The sequence below is a fragment of the Paramacrobiotus metropolitanus genome, unplaced genomic scaffold, assembly GCF_019649055.1.
Source record: "Paramacrobiotus metropolitanus isolate TYO unplaced genomic scaffold, Prichtersi_v1.0 Parri_scaffold0000098, whole genome shotgun sequence".
Lineage (NCBI taxonomy): Eukaryota > Metazoa > Tardigrada > Eutardigrada > Parachela > Macrobiotidae > Paramacrobiotus > Paramacrobiotus metropolitanus.
Genome location: NW_026570318.1, coordinates 65,370 through 85,220, shown reverse-complemented (window position 1 = coordinate 85,220; position 19,851 = coordinate 65,370). Strand labels below are relative to the sequence as shown.

Below are 19,851 nucleotides of genomic sequence, written 5' to 3'. Positions count from 1 at the left end.
TAATTGGATATCTTTCAAAGCCATCTGCCGTCTCCGCAAAATTCACATGATTACCGCGTTTATCTGAATGCATAATAAAAAGACTGCCAAAGGCCGAGCTCATCAATCCTATTCCCGGATAGTGTGAAGTTGGGTCAGTACAAAAGTTTTAGCACCATGTATCTGTATAACCGCAACTCTGTAGCCGGCAGAAAGGTGGACGGGTGGATGGTGGATGTTCAATGAAATCGCATCCACCAATCTGCCGACCTTCGGCAGATTGGTGGATGAGCCGTCCACCTTTCTGCCGGATTGCATCCACCTTTCTGCCGAAGGTCGGCAGATTGGTGGATGAGCTATCCACCTTTCTGCCGGAACACATCCACCTTTTTTAAAGGCCATCCACCTTTCTGCCGAACCAACCCGTCGGTGTCGATTGATCTGGCACTGGCGCCATTGAGTGCATTCAGGTCCATTGTAAGATCAGTGCATGCGATCACACCGGAGAACGAAAACGAGTAGGATGGCATATTCAGACAGAGTGATAGAAATATCCGAGTTCAGTAACTGCATCCACCTTTCTGGCGGAGCAGTAGTGTGCGCATGCACTGATCTTACAATGGACCTGAATGCACTCAATGGCGCCAGTGCCAGATCAATCGACACCGACGGGTTGGTTCGGCAGAAAGGTGGATGGCCTTTAAAAAAGGTGGATGTGTTCCGGCAGAAAGGTGAATAGCTCATCCACCAATCTGCCGAAGGTCGGCAGATTAGTGGATGCGATTTCATTGAACATCCACCATCCACCCGTCCACCTTTCTGCCGGCTACATGTGCCCCCGCAGCTGATGTGTGAATTTCAATTTTCGTCGGTTTCTGTTTTTTAAAAACATTAATTATCAGCTCTGTTGGTTCGAATTTCGGAACCAAAACTCGGTAGTTATAAGTAGAAAACCTTAATATTTCCGCTGCTGCGGTAATCGAAAAATGTTCTTTTGAAAAAATTTTCGAGCGACCGCATTGAACTGTTGACGCGTTAAACGACGATCATCTCATGCGAAATCCGACCGACTGATGAACGCCGTGTACGTTACCATTCCTTCTAGTTGGACGCAGGATAAGCAGCCGCTCTAGCAGAGCCAAATTACACTCTTCGTTTTGGTGCAATGTTCTGCTTGGGTTAACTGTTATAAGTATTGTTTTCTTGGCACTTAAATCCAGCGCTTTGGTTTAAAGTTTAAACCAAACCCTTTTAGTTCATACGTAAGGCTGTTGTGTGGTTTAAAGCAATGAGCACCGCGCTCAGCGCTGGAACTGCCAGTTGTTAATATTCCCATCTCCCGCATACACTGTGTACGAGGAGGGAAGAAGCATCTTCAGTAGCGCGTTCGAATAGTCGAGACAGTTTGATCACTCGTGTGGCTGCAAATCTGGCTTAACAGTCAACCGCGGAAGGCTGGCAATCCACGTTTTAACTTGGCTACTGTCAATCAGGGCACCCTTCCACAGTTGACGGTAAGGTGCATGCAGATGGGCAACATTCCACGGTTGGCTGTTAAGTGAATCATGCTTTCGCGGATTCGCGAAACGCTTGACGCACGCTTGACGCACAGTGTACAAAGAGTCTTGAATACTGGAACGCGCTACCGAAGATGCTTGCTCCCTCCTCGTACCGTAATTTAGGATGGTAAGCTGTCGGGACAGATAAGGTTTATAGGCTGAAGTATGCTGTTATCGTGGCAACACATTATCGTAACAGTTTGCTACTATAGCTGCGTTGGCGCCTGGAATAGTACTACCTAGCTGTACTGGGTCTCTTTGGACGTTGGTGACCTTTTGCGAAGTGGCTATTTTGCCGCAGTATTTGCGGCAAAATGGCCATAGCCGACATTTTGGTACTCCTTTTTCTTCAAGCCGTAAAGGACTTCGCATTGTATTTATGTAATGTTTATATTGCATTAAAAGTAAAAGATTGCCCCTGGCGCCTTATTGGTTGAGCGCTGCTTTTGATTCCACTTCTCCATAAGCGTCGAAGACTGTGTATGCATTCACAGCGCTCTTTGTGTCAGACTGTGACTTGGCCTGTTTGAGTGTTGGCCACGCTCTTCATATTGGCAACCAGGTTAATTTAAGCGGTAAAGCGGGGATCCCAAGTCCCACTCTTCCCCTAACATAGGGCTTCGTCCCTTATCCTGTTTAGCTGAATCAGAAGCCACCAAACTAAGCTCCAAATTTTTCCATGCCGCGCAATTGGCTTTTACCAGTTCGTGATAATCGTTAATCATATGAAAATCCCTTTTCTGAGTTCGACCTTTGTCTGACCACAGTTCCGTTATAAAATTCTCCGGCAGGTCTTCATAATTTAGGCAGGCCAGTAATGCATTCCTCCAAAAATAAATGCGATCTAAAATAAAAATGTTGGCTTTAAAATCGAAAACCCAATTAACGCTGCGCTTGGCTAATTGTAAGAACAACGGCCATTTCTTATAGTTTTGCACATTAATCGTTTGTTACAGTACTTATCACCTTCACACTCTCTTATAGTATCTTTCAGCAGTCTGTGACTTTCAGTTTGGTTGGTTTTGCAGTCTTTTAACATCGTTTCTGTAGATCCGATTTTACACAGAATTTCCCAGTCGAAGAAATAGTCAAGACGGTACTGGTTCAGGAAAGGGTACATTCCCCACGGGCGTAGCTCGTATTCGTGTGGCAAGTGCTGTACGAGCCCGGGATTGTCGTCCAAAGGATTTCTGATGTAATCCACTCCAAAGATCATGTCACCATCGTTCGGCCGCTCAACAGGATAAGGTAGAACAAAGAACAGATCAGAGAGCAGAAGGAAGCTGCTCAGAAAATCTCGGTAAATTTCAAGACGAATAATGTTCGACCTCTGTACAATTAGCTGAGCATCCATGTCGTCCAACTTAAAAACTCGAAACCACAACTCCAGGGGACGAAGGAAGTGCAGGCACATGTCATAGAAAGGGAGAAGTTGTAGTCCTGACCGAATAAGTGCCGAAGTAAGCTTGAGACCTACAAACTAGCGTCATTTACAAAAAATGTTGAAATATCTCGTCTATGCAGTATCGGACATTTATTAACTCCGTTTTTCACTAGTGACTAAGCTGTGCATGGAAGTGCTGGCAGCAAATACTAACAACGCGTCGCCGGTCCGGTGTGGATGCGTGGAGGCTCATGGCCGGCCTTTGCCCCTATAGATCGTGCTGTTGTATAGGTAAACTTTCATGTGTCATCAGAAGCGTATCGATAGTCTTGGGTAGGATGTTGGAAAATCTGACAACGAAGAGAAATGTCGCTGGAATTTTGTGAAGTGTCTGCACTGGCATGTAGCGAGACGATCTCATTTTATGGCGGTGTGCTCCCGGCAGAAATCGGGCAGATGACGAATTCTGGTAAAAAATCCGGCGAGATGCTTTTACTAACTTGGAGGAATACAGCTATACAGTTACTATACGACCTACCAGCGTTTCTGCAGAATACGGTAAAGTTCGTTGAGGTGGCCGTATAGATCAGGGTAACAGTACGCGTTCCACTAGACGTATAACCAATAATGCACCTACATGTATAACTGTATGTATTGTATATAGCTAATGTACATTGTACAGTAGCTAATGCTATACATTTGTACAAATAAGCAATATTTATACGAAATGGCTATTTTGCCGCAGCCAGAATAGTCTGAGGGCTATACAGACGCCTGCAGTCGGCAGAAAGGGGGACAAGTGGATGGTGGATGTTCAATGAGATGGCTTCCACCTTTTTGCCGATGGTCGAAAATGGATTGGTGGATGAGCCATCCACCTTTCTGCCGGAGCACATCCACCTTTCCGTATACCGAAAATGGACTCTATCCTGTTACCAAGACACAATTTAGGGGAAACTGGGATACCCTTACGGTAGACGATTTCAGGACCCTTACGGTAGACGATTATGTTAATTACAGATGTACTGTAAGTGCAAAATTTGGTAACATGCGGAAGTGCATTACCATTTTGACCATAAAAAACAGTGCCCTCACCTGACTCCCTCGGGCAGGTATCTCTGTTAAGATGATCTTTCACGGCAATCCAAAGAAAAATACTGAATTCAATGATGGGACGAAATAACAACAGCGCCAGGGTAACTACTGGAATCACAATATGATACGGGTGTTGTATTTGGCCAGAACCAGCGCGTAACCAGATGGAAACTAACACAATACTCTCAACAAACTGGAATGCGCTTATTGCTAGCACTTTACCCAGCAACTTAATATCATGTTTATCTCCGCCGCTGTAGACATAGCCAAGAGTATTAATCAGGGATACAGGCGCCAGATCCTTCTGACCAAACGACGGGGGCAGTAGCGTACTGACAATTGTCGCACGGAGGAGATTGATAATTCGATACTTGTGAGTTTTGTATCCCCGAAAATCTTCTTGCCTGGCCAGATCCCAAAATAAACCGCTAACTACATCCACTCGGCGTACCACCCAAAACAGGCAGCACGCAGCAGTCGTGTGAACAAAGCAGAAAGCGGGGATCGTTACGTATTTCGGCTCAACGGTGAAAAAACAGACCAGCAACATCAATCTGGGTCCCAGGCAAATTACATCAAATAAGATTCGCAGAACTAGACTTTCTTAGAGTCGTGCCACTGCTGTAAACAACAAACGCCTCATAATGAAGAAGCGAAAGGGCAGATGTAACCGTTGAAATGTACAGATCCCATTTAACAGGCCGTGTGGGAAGATATTCTGACCGCTGTTGGGATGCAATCAACGATTCGGCTGTAAAGTAGGCTTGTAAAAATAGCTGGGGATAGGATTCGAGGTATTTCTCATCTCCACAAGCGAGATCTTTTTGCTTTAGAGATTTTCCCAACTTCTCTGTGGTGTACGCGAATTCCATTAGCTGGGCTTCCGTGACATTGCTCCCATGTTTGCCTTCTAACTGTCTGTGCTGATAGTGGATGCAACACGTTTGAATCGACCTCAAAGAAAGATAAAGTTTTCATCAGTTTAAACAACAAAACATTTAACGATGAACACGAAACATTTCGTAAAATCTTTCTTTACATTCGTACGATTATAATATAATCGTATTATATATACCGTATTCTGCCCACACAAAGTCCGGTTCGATGCATAATGATACAGTCATCATGCACCAAAAGCCCGCTAGACTACGATCTCCTTGCACACTTGCACCCAGCCGGAAAATGCACGTAGCTATCAACACAACGTATTCAAACTTCCAACCCTTTGTCCGGTCAGTTCAGTTTAGCTTATTATTACGCTGGTGATAACTTACCAATAAAATGGCCCGACCGGGTGGACTTCATACCATTTGTGAGTCTTTCGGTAGCACACGCGGTAACACTGGGCGAATACTATTGGTGCAATTACAAAAAGCGCGGTGCAAGTCGCCCACGCCACATGTCCCTCCCAATAAAAATTCCATCCAAGTATAATATCGGAAACAATATCCGCGGTCATCAGCAACACTCCAAGAGAAGCGAAAATAGTGGGCAAAATTGTGTAGGAATAGTTCTCATTTTGGCAGTATTGCCAGTTGTTGATCTTGTTTACAAATTTCTCCACGAACTTCGGGGTGTATTTTCCAGCAATGTGCAGCCCCCAAGTGCACGGAATTAACAATAAATTTCGTCGACGTAAGGCAGCATCGGCGGGGAAGTCGACAGGATGTTCTTTCCTTAAACAGGTCACCTGTCTGTTACCCATAACTTACACTGCACTAGACCTTCAACATACGTTGCAAATCGTTAGGCCGCACTGCTTTGCAGAATTCTGAGTTACAATGCAATGCACCCAGGCAGGTAAGGCACCTTGTTTTTGCATGCATTTCAAATAGCCATTTCTTTATCGCATCTGATATGAAGTCGATACTGCAATGATACTGCATGTGTAGAACGAAACGATACTACATGTGTAGAAAGAAGCCGATAAGATGATAACGCCGTAATTCCTACTCAGCCATCCAGTGTTGTAAACTCTATATTGTAAGCTTTATCTCTATATTCGTTGTAGTATGTGTAGAGCAGGTGAACGTTGTTGTGCCGTCTAGCAAGCGGTACGTTACTACGTATAGAAGCAAATTAACGTGTTCGTACCACAAAGAGCGGTGCTCAAGCGGTGTTCTTAACCCTGTGGAATGTCTATAATAGCCGAAAATCCAGGAATGTCTACCTACAAAGGAATCACTGCACCCTCCCTTTACTGAAAAATGTAAATTAAGGACTGCATATAGATATTGACGAGCAAGTACTCGCACATTGATTTTGTTTTTATTGACGTTCGTATACCTCTACTGCATTGCCGACAGCTGTCAAGTATGCACGAGTGCATGACACACATGTGCGACCAGTTCAACAGAACCCAACGTGTCATCGTACCGGATGCTGTAACCGCAACAAGACAGTCTGTGTAGTATTGCGCCTGACAAAGCGATCCAGTAGATCTTCCTGTGCCGTGTGTTTACTCAACAAGAAACGCTTACAACGGTTATCTATTACAATTTTTTTTGCTAGCTGCATTATAAATTCGTGGCGTCATTGTTACCGCATTCAGCGCACGACATAAAAGTCCTGCGCGGAACAAATTAAGGGAAAGCGGGCTTGGTTAATACAGGCGATGACTTGACTGACACTCTGAAAGTAAAAATCTTGCGTTGGTTAAAATGCTGCACGTGCCGATCAGTGAGAAATGAGCCGCACGTCTCTGAAGTAGCTGATAGACACTACTCGAGTAGTACTTATTTACTGTACAAGGATCCCAACAAACATTTGACACTCCTACAAAATGACTGAAAAAACAACCTGAACAAGTTTTCCATGGCATTCAAAGACTGCAATACAAAAAAACACATCTAGGGAGCCAGTTTCTGTTATACAAGTGTGACCATTTCCGTTGCCGACCTGCCTTCCTCAGAAAACGATTCTTGTAATGCCTGTCAACAAAATTTGCAGGTTAAACGCAGAGAAGTTTTTTTGCACAGCGCACGTCAGTGGTAGTGTATACTGGCAAACGGCGACCATGGTTGCAGCGGAATAAACACCCCGCCATCATACCGTTTCATTTCCTATTGCCAATGCTTCCCGTTCCTCGCTTTGTAGCTTCACCAACTCCATCACTTCTTGTTGCTGTTTTCTCTGTGCTTGTTTCCGTTCTACACTGAACCGTTTGGCATTATTGACGCATAACTCGTTAATACGGCAATTCCGTTCGGCTTCTTTCTTTATGCTTTTATCTTTCTCCAGCGCCTTTCTCTGTTCCATAGACTGTCTGGCTTGCTGCGACTCTAGCTCCTGATTTTCTCTGTTCCGTAGATTAAAAATGACAGCCAGATTCAATTTAAAGAAAGATAATTACACGTACCGTTTGTGTTTTGCTGCATACTTCGCGCACTGTTGATTATGATGCTCATCGAGTAGCCTTTTCAGCAGCTCACACCGTTCCAAGCAGTGCTTTCGCATCAGCTCCTGTTCTTCGTGCAAATGCTGACTAATTAACTGCGAACAATTTGCGGATCGCCGACTACAGCTGCCTGTTATCGATCTTGGGCTCGGCGCACCATCCACACCTCTTAGGTTGTCCCTGCAGAAGCAACTGTTGCACAAATACAGAGTACTTCGATGCTTTGTTGCACCAGATAGGCAGATACGCTTTTGCTTCTAAGCTTCACAAAAAATACACGTAAACTAAAATTAATATCCTTGGACTCGGTGGACACGAAAAGTAGCTTTCTATGACTGTATGTGTAAATAGCGTCATAACTGTCAAAAAAGGTTGAAAGGGTGCTAGAATAGAGCAGAGCAAAAACTGAAGTACTCATACGGTGGACAAAGAAAACGTACCCGTGGAATTTGACCTTTCTGCCCTTCCTGGCGTTCTTGGCGTGTTTTTTCAGAAGAGTCTTGGTCTCGGCGGCCTGTTTGGCCAATAGTATGACGAAGAGCTTGTTCTGTTTCAGTTCGTCGGTTACTACGGCGAGCGGCGAGCCATCTGTAGTGATTGTTATCACGGGGATTAAATGCGCGTCGTAGACCGAACCAGCTGCCTCGCCTGAATCTGCAGACTCGGAGGTTGGACGGTGCGTGGACGGTGATGCCGGGCATCTAACCAGGTGTCTGTCACTATTCACCAAAGCTGACTGACTCAGGCGTCTACCGTTTGCTCCTTGTGGTGCACATAAGGCATCAGCCAAGGCTGCCAAAAATAAAAAAATATGTTTTTCACTCTTCGCCAAAATTAAAGTGTGGCACTAAAGTTAGGCATTCTGTAGCGCCTCCACCAAGTTATGCCACAGAGTTGGTGTACGGGAAAACAGTACCCCGAGTGTGTGTGTATTAAGTGTGCAGGCGAACGCAGGGACATGCACACGCTGCACCGGATGCAATTTCGTACACAAACTCTGTGGCATGACTTGGTCGAGCCGCTACAGAGTAATTCTAGAGATGCGTAATGGACTTACGACCAAGACCGTCGGGAATGTATGTTTTTAATACAATGTGGCAGAACAGTGTGGACAAGGGCAGCGGAAAATTGGCTTCGCTTCGCAGCGTTATGTGACGGTATCCTGCTTGTAGACCGTCCAACGGCAGAACCCGTTGGCCCAGCACTTTCCCGTCCTCATCGTAGGCACCGAAGCGAAGCATCGCTAATTCCGGAAGAATGACCTATAACCACGCCGAATTTGCTCTTTTATTCCGAGATTGCATAATATGTCTGCTTTGATGACCTTTCGAAATTCAAACTTTTCCTCTTTGTAAACCGGATTGAGACCGTTATTGGGAATGGTACGGGTTCGATGTTTTCCGACGCACGTATCCGCCGGCAATCCGTACATGTCCACTTCCACGTAGGTCCCGACATTGTAATCCGATAAGAACTGCCCAGAAATCACCTGTAAAAAGGTAACTGTGCACAGTGTAAATAATCGTTACCACCTTCGGGTACCCGAACAGAGCAGTAGGCGGGTACGACACCATCCAGCATTGCCTGCCCACCGGGATGAAACGGCCGGTCCGAGCGTCGCAGGCGATCCGGTTTCAAGAGATACCTGTCAATGCGTTGTAAAAGCAGACCGCTCGTGTGTGTCAGACAAAAAATACAGTGTCGTAATTTGGGGTTCTATTTGCGTACCCAGTATTGGCGTTGTACTCGAATTTAGCTGAATTTAACTGCATGGCTACATCGGGTGTCTGGAAGTTGAGCGCCACCATTTGGCATCCGGCACTCCAGAAGGTATACGGTGGGAAATTTGAGGACTCAACGGCGGGACCTCTGGGATAGATACGGCTCAGTTGTCGTATATTGTAGCTGCAAATTTCAGGCCAGTTTTTGATCAATCGACACAAACGGTATTTTCACAAGTACTAACAAAACCATGTGTAGAAATGCCCACAGTGCAAAATTACGCCCGTGTACAGACCCTGTAGATCTCTTTTTCGTGTTGTTGGCTGTTACCCGAAAGCCCTGAATACCTTTACACAGTATTTACGTACAGCAACATTAATAGTTGCTTTGTCAGTTGACTGACCTGACGAACTGCAGTGCACTGGTCTGCAGCAGGTGAGATCCGGCTGCGTCACTGAACGACGATACGCAATGCGATAAATTGCGCTCTGCCAATCAGACACAAACCGCTTTATGTGGCTTTTTACAAGCTGCCGCCATTCGCAGAGAAGCTTTTTCATACTTGCAGCCACCTCAAATCCTTGAAATTTTACCGCCTGGATGTAGTTCACCAAAGACGACAGTCGCGGGTGAATGTCTGTAGTTGCTCCAGTGTATTCGTAATAAGCCTGCAGTGACGTCTCGTCATCCTGATTCACTGGGTTCTGAAATACCACGACAGCTGGTTAGTTAATCGAGGTTCATCGTGCTCGTCGACCCACGTGGTCACCCATGTTTCTCGTTACCTGGATTCGCCTAATTGTCTTAATGCGCTGAAGCGTATTCGACTTCAGCAATTCGTGCAAGCGCAACATGGACCCACTGCGCGCTCGGGCGGGCGCGTCAGCGCAGTCGACCGGTGTTCTGCTTGAGCGGGCCATTTTTCCACGACGCAGTGCCGCTCGTAACCAAGCCGCCCACTTCGCCTTAACGTACGATGGCCCGTTAATAGCGGTCGCTATCGGACGACTGTCCAGCGGCCGTTCGGGATGCGGATCCTCGCCCTGTGGTCCGGGCGGTGGATTGTATTCATCGGGCGGCGGCAGCTCGTCCGGCACAGCGAGAATCGTCGGACGACTGTGGATGGATGATGCGGAAAGCATTGCCGCCAACGGCCGGTCGTCGGTGGACGTCGGAGCTCGTTCCTCTCCGTCCACCTTCGTCGCGGGATCGTGGCTTGGGTCATCGCTGAGAACCGCGTCGACATGGCCTTGCCGCAGCAGCTCCAGCTCCTCTATATAAAATGCCAGCAGCTGAACGGTTTTTCGATGAAGAATTAATGAGTGTAGAGCTTTAAAAAGAGCCCTGGGGAGATCATATAAAATTACTCGTATTTATTAGTAAATACTCTGTTTAATCACTACGGTCTACATTATTTCAAACTTGTGGCGCGTTTTGTTTCATTTTATTTTTTAGGTCAAGTGATTATATCAGTTGGATGAATTACTTTATTCATCGGTACAGCTCTTTGGAATATCATGTTATAACAGTTATATACCGGTACGTACGTCGTTCAATCGACTGTTTTAGACGTTTGTTTTTGATGAGAATCTTCCTTTTAAGGGCGCAAGGGGACGGAAGCGGAGCTCCATCTCGTATCTGAAACAGTAGATAAAATGTAAAGATTCAGTAAGGGAAGCTGTAACTCTTGAGTGCCAGCCAGTGTGCGTTTGCACTCACTCGATAACCATCCAGTGGTGCTTTTAACAGAAGATCGCCCAGAATTTCTTCACAGTACTTGGCCATTTTGTCCTGTTGTGGCTTGCTGTGAAGTAAATTTTGGATAACGCGCAACTGTAAAATCAGCAGTTATGGGGAATATATTACTGCAACGTTTACCTGCAATGATTTTCAAAGGATAGAATCACCGGGAAATCAGAGACTACGAATGCTGTGTCGCGAATGGCTATAATGGCATCCTATGGTGAAAAGATCATGTTCATCGACATTGTTGTAATGTGCACCGCTTTGAATAGTATGTCGATTTCCACCGTGTACCGAGCAGTGTGTTGAGCTAACCTTAAATAAAATGTCTGTACAAACAGCCTTTCCGTGCGTAATGATGGGCTCTTGGTCGGCGCCTTTACCGTCCCAGCAATCCAGCTCAATACACCTAAAGGGAAACCGCACACTGTGCCTTATAACTTTTTTTCTTCATTTTCTCCCACCACGAAAAGCTTAACATACTATTAAAGTAATTTCAAAGGTTCACTGTCGCACACCTTAGTAGTATCCTTTAACCGATTATAGTGAGTTTATCAACTGTATTCCTTGCGAACAGTTTCGGCAAAGAGGAATAACTTACCGACATCCAGCCAGCAGAACCTGCCGGTACATGTCCACAGAAGATTTGCCGCCAAACTGCCGCCCTGTTAAGTAGGTGTTATGCGAGGAATTGATGAAGTAATGACTCAAAGGCTGATCCATATCCTGGTGGACGTCCAAGCGATCCAGTGAGACCGGCGCATTCTCATCGGACATGAGGTAATTACAGAAACCAGCTAGGCTCATTCGATCTACAAAGAGTTACACGGTTAACCAGCAAGCCCGCCGCGATAATGATGTACTTAAGCAAGGTATAGTTACTGTGGCGCCGGAACTTAGGGTCCGTTTCGTATTGACCAATAAGCGCTATCACACGCTCTTTTGTATGAAGTGGATGGAGTGTTCCATGTAACCGGGAATCTCGTTGCTCCTGATGAACGAAATGTAATTTTATTCACCTCAAGCCATGAGTTAGTGTTGGCACCTGCCTCGTTGAAGAACTTGACCAGTGTTCCCACTTCCAAATAATCGTGACCTTTCGACCTAAATTGCAGTTAGTCGTTAACAATAATTCTGCTTTTTTTTAAAGTGAACCACCAATAAGGTGTGCATGAAATTCAGAGTGACGTACATTTGCTTGAAAAGGTCGCGGATATCGTGCCGAGAACAAATGGTGTGGTACAGCAAGTGGAATTTTTCGAAGGTAAAGTCTTTGGGGTCGGCTTCGTCATTCTGCAGTTCACCATATTTATTAATAGAGTATTAATAAGTAATCGAATTGGCCTTAATTAGCAGTGCTTTTGCCTGTGATCTGGACCGTATCAGATGGTGTAGGCACTGTAGAACGGTTTCCTCGGTCCTTTCCAACGCAAAGGTCCGCGTTATACGGCGCACAGAGATTTTGCCTCTTTCGTTCGTTGTAAGTGCTAGACGTTTCCAACTAACAGAAAGAGGATTTATAAAGATGTAAATTAAAACCGATGAGAAACTTGCGCAGTGAAGATCTTACGAAAGCGTCGCGTTATGTAAGGTGCATGAAAATGTATGTACAACAAATTGCTGAACCTACTGTTTGTGCAGCATAGTCATGGGGCAGAGATGGTTAGCTTTAATGTTGTGGGCAAGTTTCCGTAGCGTTTCTGTCCAGAGCTACAAACGCATAAATTAATTTTAGCATGGGCATCACGGATATTAGGGTTTAGGGACAACTCTCACCTTACATGTTCCAGGATCCGGTGCAACAAAGCTGCAGCAAATAATTATTTGTCGTTGCAATTCTCTAACTATTAGAATTCAGTTAACTATCTTCGTACTGGCGATACAGGAGGTTGACAAGATCGTTTCCACTGCATAACGTCAGACACCGGTCGCCCAGATGCCCTCGTCCGCGCTCCGACAGTTTCGCGTTAACGGTTAAGTTCTGTGGAATTTGGCAGAAGAACAAATTCCGATTCAGTTATTTTCTCAGTTTATTGCAGCACAAGATTTACCGTTGGAACAATGTCGTTGCGAATGTCAGATACGTGTGCCATATCCAGAACGACCGTGTCCTGTACGATGCGGATGTATGAGTACCCAACCGGTATACAAAAAGTAGTAGCACTTTATAGTATGCTCGTACGGTTCTGGAAGTAGGCGATCGGTAGTAGAAGAAAAAACCCTGCTCGTCCACTTTTAACCGGCATTCGTATTCGATTTCCCCGGTTTCCTGCGGTAAAATTGTGACAACCTTTAAATAGCTTTAGCTACCGCAGAATACGAACAAATTTCGAACTCAGCTACTTCTACCGTTTAAGCTGCATTCTAATTTCAGTCATACTAGAAACTTGGCAAGAAAAACGTTTACTGCGTCCTCACCAATACAACAAAGAACATCTTTGTACTGTATAATGATAAAAACGAAATAAATCAAATTACAGTTATCGTAAAAAAAGAATAGTTGTTAGGAATTTACAAAAGTTAAAACGTACCTCATCCCATCGATCAAACACGCATCCTTCCTGTAGCTGCCGTGGTACCTCCACTTGCCAGTTAAACTTAAACGGTCTGGCAACTCTGGCCATTTTTTAAAGGCAGTGTACTGACACAGGTCCAATGAAAATTGTCACCCAGATAAGCAACGTGATCTCACAGAGCTCTCATATTTCTGCAAGTAATTGACGCAGAACATTTGCCGGATAATGCAGAAAGCAACAAAAACGGCATTTTGTCCTTTAAATCTTTATCGGACTTTAAACAGATGCCCCACCTTTCTAAAACGCAAAAAAGAAAGCTGTTATATCCATTTATTGCAGTAGCATTCGTAAGCTAGGTACAACACGAGTTGTTTACTGCGGTGTATTGTGCGCGTACTTGTGTACGTCGCACGGTCGCACTGAGTGGCTGCACCTAGGTGTTCATGAATATTTGTGTTGATATCATCATGATGAAATTTAGCTTGAGGGTTTGGATATTTTTTCACTTTGTCTATCACATGCCTATCAGAAGTCGGCATTCCGTACCTTGCCGTTTCTCCAAAAACTCGACATAGACAACCGGAAAGAGCGGTGTACAGGTACCTAGCTAAGAATGTGTATTAAAAAGATGAAAAGTAATAATTGTGTTGTCCCAGAACAAACTTCTCCAGTTATTCGTCCGGAGTTGCGCACTATGGCTACAAGGGTTTTCTGTATCGCGCTGCATTTAGACCGGCGCTCATTCGCCGGTAAGCAATAAAGCGCACACACCAGCGAACGCAGACATACACAAAATAAATATTTTCGCGTTGCATTGTACAGATAATAGGGGTACGATGTTTTTTCATCAGCGCATTGTTTAGTATCTGTGCAAAAGGTACAAACTGCCAGGTACTGGTGTAGGCATGTCGCAACAGCTTCCGATAAATAAGGGGCGAGGTAGAGGGCTGGTACGAAACTACGTAATTTTTCCTTTTGTACTGGATATCCGGTTAACATCCAAATTAAAATGCGCTGCAGCTGAGTGGCACTTTAACTTACAATTCAACGGATGCGCGGTACGGAATGGTTGCACCCTTTTTCTAATTTTAATTGAAGTCGTGTATAGTGCCGTTAAAGTGTACGATAAAAGCGGCAAAATCGTTTGATTTTTACGTTTGTGTCGGCATTCGCTTTCTTTCTTACCGTACCGAAGAATAATGCTTCGTGCGAATGGAGATACGTACAATCCCGAAGGCTCAACGTACACATATAGCACAGCTGCCAGGCTGTTTTGTATATTTCATTCAAAGCAGCAGCATAAAAAGATAATTAAAAATACATAATGGAATCTAATATTAAAGGAAATATATGTATTATGTTATAAGGAAACCACCTGCTGTAATTGAGGAAAACCTCGATCCGTATAAACTGAGAGCGTTATCAGAAAAGCAGCCTATCGATATATTGTACTATACAAAATTGTAATGGTATTTACTCCATTTTAACTACAGTTCCTACTTGAATTATTTATTGGCGCACTTACAGTTCAGAATTGGTTCATTGAAAGGGTTGAAATAGTATTGCATCTTTTACAGCATGGACAAACCGCTGAACGATAAACGAACTGCCGATATTGAGTCACGTTTCAGCATTCGCTCGAATTCCATATCTCAGACACTATTAAATTTTGTTGTCGGTAGTATCAACTGGGAAACAAACAAGTATAAACGCTATCAAAACTTGCGGTGCATTTAATAATTAATATTGCCAAAGGCAGACGAATCCGTAACTTATCCGTTAACCTTGAAAAGAAAAAAACACTCAAGTCGGCGGCTGATCGTGCTTGTGCCGCGTACACGTCGCCTGCAGCGCCGGCAAAAACAGTCATTTAAATCTTTACTGGCAAAAACCAAAATCGTTAACCAAACAACTTTTTTCTACGCACTGCAGCAGTACGTGATTCCGTGTCTGTGCTATGCATTCTGCAGCCCACCGTTGTCCAGCGACTTTAAGCAGTACCGCGATGTTTTTCTGATTTCTACCGAAGGTGTTCATATTTGTCTCCGTTAAAGAAACAGTCGCCAGAAAAATTTTGCTCCCATGTGTTCTCGTGGAATTACTGTAGGTGATTTTCTCCAGTTGCATGGTCGACCGAAGCGAAGGTTCTCTATGCTCAAGAAAACGGGACTTTTGTCCGTCACGCCTTCATATTTTAAATAAATTCATAAGAGGGAAACAATGTTGGAAGCTATATTTAATGAACTCAAAAAATAATAAATAAAAATGGGAAATTTACAAAAAAAGATTAACCTCCTAAAGTGTTTATTTAATTTTTCCCCCTTCTTCGATGTTTCAGTGCGAGCCAACAGCGGTGTACTTTCCTAGTTAACTGTACTCGATTTATGACCATTCAGGCAATAAGAGGGTTACAAATGCGCCCCATCAAAATAATCGAGCCTGTTTCGTCGTGGCATACGACAAATAAAAACGGTCGAGCGGCTATGAAATTCTCTGTATTTTGCGGAATCCAGGACATAAAGATAAGACGATCGGTGGGTACGGCCACGGGGCAGGGATCAGAACCGTTCTCGTCGATTCCTGAAAGGCACGTTAAAATACAAAATCATAAAGCATATCAGCAATGCAGTGCAGCCGGTAAATATTGCCGTTGCATCCTATAGTTATGCAACTGGTCAACTGTTTTGTGCAGCAACAACTGGAAGGCCGCAGAATCAAGCGACCGCGCTCCAGGAACAGGACCATAGCAAACCAGATTTAAAAGCATGAGTAATGTTACCGTAGCTCACCAAAAACCGCTGTCTGCGTGATTGTAGAAATCTTCAAAGGTGACAGTGTGGACACACCCGACAAGTCAGCATCCTCAGTAAATGCCGAGGGCATCCCCATTTCCCAGAGGAAATTTTCCACAGCCATGGTGCACTGCAAGCTAAATTTGGGCATCTCAATCGTTACTTTATGAGCAAAGTCCAGCTTTCTCATTTCCTGCTGTAACAGAGTGGGTGTCAGAAGATCTTCCAGACGGCTCAGTCCATCTTCACAAGAGGACAAATTTTCCTGGCCTGGGAGAATAAAGTAGGCTTTGAAAAAATGTCCCATGTACGGAACTTGAAGGATCTTAGCACCGTGGAGCGTTGCGCTTTCGTGATACTTGCATAACCGAGTGAACGTTCCGTGCAATGTGTCCACCTGCACTTTGGCACCGGAAGCGAGGGTAAACCATTTCTTTCCGGTCTGGATTTCAGGAAAAGGAGCCGCCCAGTTTGCTTGAAAATTAAGAGCAGTCGCAAACATCAAATTAGGCGGCGTAATCTTTGATGGCTCCGGGACGTCTTGCACCTTCCCTTTCGTGTGCGACGTTATAAAGTTTCTCACATTTTCCCAAGCGCTTTCAGGATCACCAGCAAACCGGACAGGTACGCAAACTGCCTTGATGAGATTCTGAGCATTCACTGTGTAACTTGCGTTCAATCGTACACTTTCGTCGACAAATACTCCAACGCAAGCAGAGAATTCGAAGTTTTTGCTCCAATCTGAAAATTTAAACCTGTGCATTCGGGATAATATTATTGTAGACTTAAACGGTCACACCTGATGATGTTAAACACGGTGTTAAACAGAACGGTGTTAAACACGTACTACATACTTGCAGTACCTTTACGATAATACCGAAATTACGGAACAAGATTGTCCAACAGAATATACTCGCTTAAAACGCGTCCTGAACAGGTGAACCGATTGCTACATGTTTTTGATTCGAAATTTGTCTTATAACAACCGCTCAATTTTAAATATTTATTAAGCAAACTGTAAACGAAGCAGCCTAGTTTTGTGCTTGTTTGTTATTTTTTATTTTAAAAGGCGCACAAACTTTCTCAATTAAAATTGTGAGCGATGTGATTTTAATTTATTAGAACGGTACGATCCGACTGCAGAAAACAGAAAGTACTTTATATCTGTAATAAAAGTTCGATTACGTTCTATGGTGCTGTATTCAGATTAATATTATTACAGAGAAAACCTTGGTACGAATGAAACGCACTTGTAACACAAAATGTGATATTTAACAAAGCGTCTTTCGTATATAACAGAACGCATTGAAATTTGGCAATCCTGCCTTTTTCTTGCGGATCTTACATTCTTACTCTCTGGTGGGAACTCGATCTCTCCGGTTTCATCGCTGATAATTTTTGCTAAACAGTCCGAAATGTCCTCGATTTTGTAATCCGCCGTCAAGCCTAAAACCTCTGCTATTTCACTTCGTGTTCTGCCCTGCGCTCCAATATATGCCGTAACAGCGGCCAATTCTTCCGATAAAGGGGATACTAAGAAATTATCTGAGTCGGGAATGTGTGCTGATATGGTTTTGTACAAGCTAAGAGAAAAGCGTAAACGATTCTCGAAATGATTTGGGAAGGACATAATAGCCATAATTTTGCAGTGCTTTTCAAAAGCAAAATACAGTGCAAACCATCTGTGCATTTTAATTCAACTTGCAGGGGAGCTTGCCCAACGGAATCATGTTAAATGAGCACTGCAACAAGAATCGATTTTAGATTTCTCTCCCGTTCACAAGGCCATCATGTGGCGCACAAATGTATATAGCACCGTAGCTTATGACGAGCCGTTGGGGCAAAAAGGCTTCACGTAAATGTACAGATACAGTAGTTATACTGTACTCCTACGGAGTACGGACTACAGATACAGTAGTTATACTGTACTCCTACGGACCTACGCTGATTTTCATAACTGCTTACCCAGTAGGCCAATTTTCTGCGTTGCTGTTTATACATCTGTAATTGTGTATGTACCGCAGTAACCCTTCTAATGCACACGACAGTGGTATACCCGATACCGTACGTACTTATCGGTAACGGATCGTATCAGTTGCAAATTGCAACTTGCAATTTAGATAGAAGTATGAAAATATGAAGAAAATTACCAGATATTTACAAATAACAATTGATTTTAGATTTATTTCGAAAATTTTAAGATGCAGAAATATATAGCCTTGCTCAACCACAGGGTAAGCTTACTCTGCTATTGAATTCCAAACAGCACCGTAAAAAAGCGATTCTTTATTATTATAATTGCAATAAAATGTAATATTAAAGGGAGTGTAATACCATACTAATAAAATCATTAGATCAGGAAAACAAAAGGTTTTCTGTCATTTTCTTTCGTTCCCATAAAGCTTTAGCAGTTTCGAGATAAAAAGAGCTGTCGATATACTGTATTTTGCAAAATATGTATCAAAGCGTTTATATTCTGATAATTAACTTTCTTTGCGCGGTTTACCAAATTTGTCTTTAATAGAAAAATGAGTGCATCCTTTTTATATTGAAAAAAGGGTGGATGATGGAATCAGTCCCGGTAATTGAACCGTATTGTTGAGACGTTAATAAACTGTGCAAGTATCGGCTGGAAAATAGTAAACTGAACTGCAATTTACTAAAATTATAAATCTGCCAAGGGAAAGTGTAGATAAAATCCGTAAAATATCTGTTAAATTTGAAAAAAGGGAAAACACAATGGCTTTCTTCTGATAGTGTGTTTATGCCGGGTAAGTAAACGCTGCTTACAGTGCCGGTAAAAACAAAAATTTTAATCTTAACTTGCAAAAAATCAATGTTAATAACAGCATCAACATAAAACATAAAACTGTTTTCGTTAAACATAAAACTACTGTTTTATAACTGTTTTTTTATAACATAAAAACATAAAACTGCACATGGGCGCGTCACGTAAGCAGCAGCTGGTCGCATGCCTTGCGTAGATTTTTACTTAATTGATCTTGAGATTAGCTATCTGAAGGGATCTGATTGGATCTGAAGTTAGCACTCCACCCAGTGTCGCCCACTAAGCTAAGCACGACATTAATCCACACCCGGTCAACTAGGAGTGCGACATTTCGCCGCAGCCACATTCGACGCGCGACTTTTTGCCGCAAAGTAACTTCGGCGCGGTACTATTTCGGTTTGAGACATATTGCACGTTTTTTTCCGTTTTCTAGGATTTTTTGTTTCCCTTCTCTTATATTTTCTTATATTTTTATGTCGTTTGTTTTCGTTTTCTCGACTGTTTAGTACGTACTATAACGGTAAAAAACCTGTTCTCTGATAGACGAAATAACTCTTCGTCCAAACGGTCTCCCGATGAAATATCCCGCGGCAAAATGAGCGAAATTGCGGCGAAATTTGTAAGCCCAAAATTTAATGTTGTAAGCAGCGAAATGTCGCGGTACCCATTAACACTTCGCGCGCGTTTTCTATCTTACTCTTAAGGGAATTAAGTGACCTGGTACATATGGGACCAAATTAGTATGTATGCATGAAAACATTCGCTTTCGCGCACTCCCAAATACTTTCTTGCATTGTTTTAATTATGACATCCTGTAGCCAAATGATTTGTATACACTGGCGTCAAAACCGTTTGTGCGCACAACATCCGGTTGGT

At 43.6% G+C, this 19,851-nt stretch overlaps 3 protein-coding genes across 6 annotated transcripts; all 3 read right to left on the bottom strand.

The window, feature by feature from the left end:
- Nucleotides 1-836: 836 nt before the first annotated feature.
- On the bottom strand, nucleotides 837-5,785 carry LOC129596924 (uncharacterized). The gene is made up of 5 exons (XM_055494330.1): nucleotides 5,292-5,785; nucleotides 4,618-4,971; nucleotides 4,018-4,586; nucleotides 2,505-3,011; nucleotides 837-2,382 (listed from the first exon to the last, which is right to left on the bottom strand). Exons 1-5 carry the CDS (start codon nucleotides 5,720-5,722, stop codon nucleotides 2,102-2,104), a joined length of 2,142 nt encoding a protein of 713 aa, XP_055350305.1. The 5' UTR covers nucleotides 5,723-5,785; the 3' UTR covers nucleotides 837-2,101.
- Nucleotides 5,786-6,741: 956 nt separating this feature from the next.
- Nucleotides 6,742-15,073, bottom strand: LOC129596907 (1-phosphatidylinositol 4,5-bisphosphate phosphodiesterase beta-4-like). Of its 4 annotated transcripts, none has more exons than XM_055494310.1 (27): nucleotides 14,923-15,073; nucleotides 13,411-13,592; nucleotides 13,062-13,148; nucleotides 12,931-12,990; nucleotides 12,754-12,860; nucleotides 12,656-12,686; nucleotides 12,510-12,589; nucleotides 12,245-12,380; nucleotides 12,072-12,172; nucleotides 11,929-11,983; nucleotides 11,762-11,870; nucleotides 11,481-11,691; nucleotides 11,195-11,288; nucleotides 11,015-11,094; nucleotides 10,856-10,940; nucleotides 10,684-10,774; nucleotides 9,922-10,409; nucleotides 9,699-9,840; nucleotides 9,540-9,624; nucleotides 9,143-9,319; nucleotides 8,957-9,059; nucleotides 8,739-8,903; nucleotides 8,472-8,676; nucleotides 7,855-8,206; nucleotides 7,376-7,594; nucleotides 7,069-7,315; nucleotides 6,742-6,947 (listed from the first exon to the last, which is right to left on the bottom strand). In XM_055494310.1, the coding sequence occupies exons 2-27, from the start codon at nucleotides 13,501-13,503 to the stop codon at nucleotides 6,885-6,887; spliced, it is 3,666 nt and encodes a 1,221-aa protein (XP_055350285.1). In that variant the 5' UTR covers nucleotides 13,504-13,592; nucleotides 14,923-15,073; the 3' UTR covers nucleotides 6,742-6,884. The 4 variants fall into 4 exon arrangements, with proteins under 4 accessions (XP_055350285.1, XP_055350286.1, XP_055350284.1 ...); XM_055494311.1 differs by having other exon boundaries at nucleotides 13,411-13,586; nucleotides 14,921-15,071; XM_055494309.1 differs by having other exon boundaries at nucleotides 13,411-13,692; nucleotides 14,921-15,063.
- On the bottom strand, nucleotides 14,921-17,895 carry LOC129596909 (alpha-1-antiproteinase F-like). The gene is made up of 3 exons (XM_055494313.1): nucleotides 17,541-17,895; nucleotides 16,185-16,928; nucleotides 14,921-15,975 (listed from the first exon to the last, which is right to left on the bottom strand). Exons 1-3 carry the CDS (start codon nucleotides 17,875-17,877, stop codon nucleotides 15,788-15,790), a joined length of 1,269 nt encoding a protein of 422 aa, XP_055350288.1. The 5' UTR covers nucleotides 17,878-17,895; the 3' UTR covers nucleotides 14,921-15,787.
- Between the last annotated feature and the right edge of the window lie 1,956 nt (nucleotides 17,896-19,851).

What these genes read in the sequence shown, in the direction of transcription:
- LOC129596924 (XM_055494330.1), bottom strand. Translation starts at nt 5,722, where the DNA reads ATGGGTAACAGACAGGTGACCTGTTTAAGGAAAGAACATCCTGTCGAC. An exon ending in TACCTGCCCGAGGGAGTCAG is followed by an intron (nt 3,012 to 4,017) that starts GTGAGGGCACTG and finishes GCTAGTTTGTAG; the next exon opens with GTCTCAAGCTTACTTCGGCA. An exon ending in TACTATAAGAGAGTGTGAAG is followed by an intron (nt 2,383 to 2,504) that starts GTGATAAGTACT and finishes TTTTTATTTTAG; the next exon opens with ATCGCATTTATTTTTGGAGG.
- LOC129596907 (XM_055494310.1), bottom strand. Translation starts at nt 13,503, where the DNA reads ATGGCCAGAGTTGCCAGACCGTTTAAGTTTAACTGGCAAGTGGAGGTA. An exon ending in AGACAATTAGGCGAATCCAG is followed by an intron (nt 9,841 to 9,921) that starts GTAACGAGAAAC and finishes GTGGTATTTCAG; the next exon opens with AACCCAGTGAATCAGGATGA. An exon ending in AAAAGTTTGAATTTCGAAAG is followed by an intron (nt 8,677 to 8,738) that starts GTCATCAAAGCA and finishes GCGTGGTTATAG; the next exon opens with GTCATTCTTCCGGAATTAGC.
- LOC129596909 (XM_055494313.1), bottom strand. Translation starts at nt 17,877, where the DNA reads ATGCACAGATGGTTTGCACTGTATTTTGCTTTTGAAAAGCACTGCAAA. An exon ending in GATCGAGTTCCCACCAGAGA is followed by an intron (nt 16,929 to 17,540) that starts GTAAGAATGTAA and finishes TTAAATTTTCAG; the next exon opens with ATTGGAGCAAAAACTTCGAA. An exon ending in CACGCAGACAGCGGTTTTTG is followed by an intron (nt 15,976 to 16,184) that starts GTGAGCTACGGT and finishes CGTGCCTTTCAG; the next exon opens with GAATCGACGAGAACGGTTCT.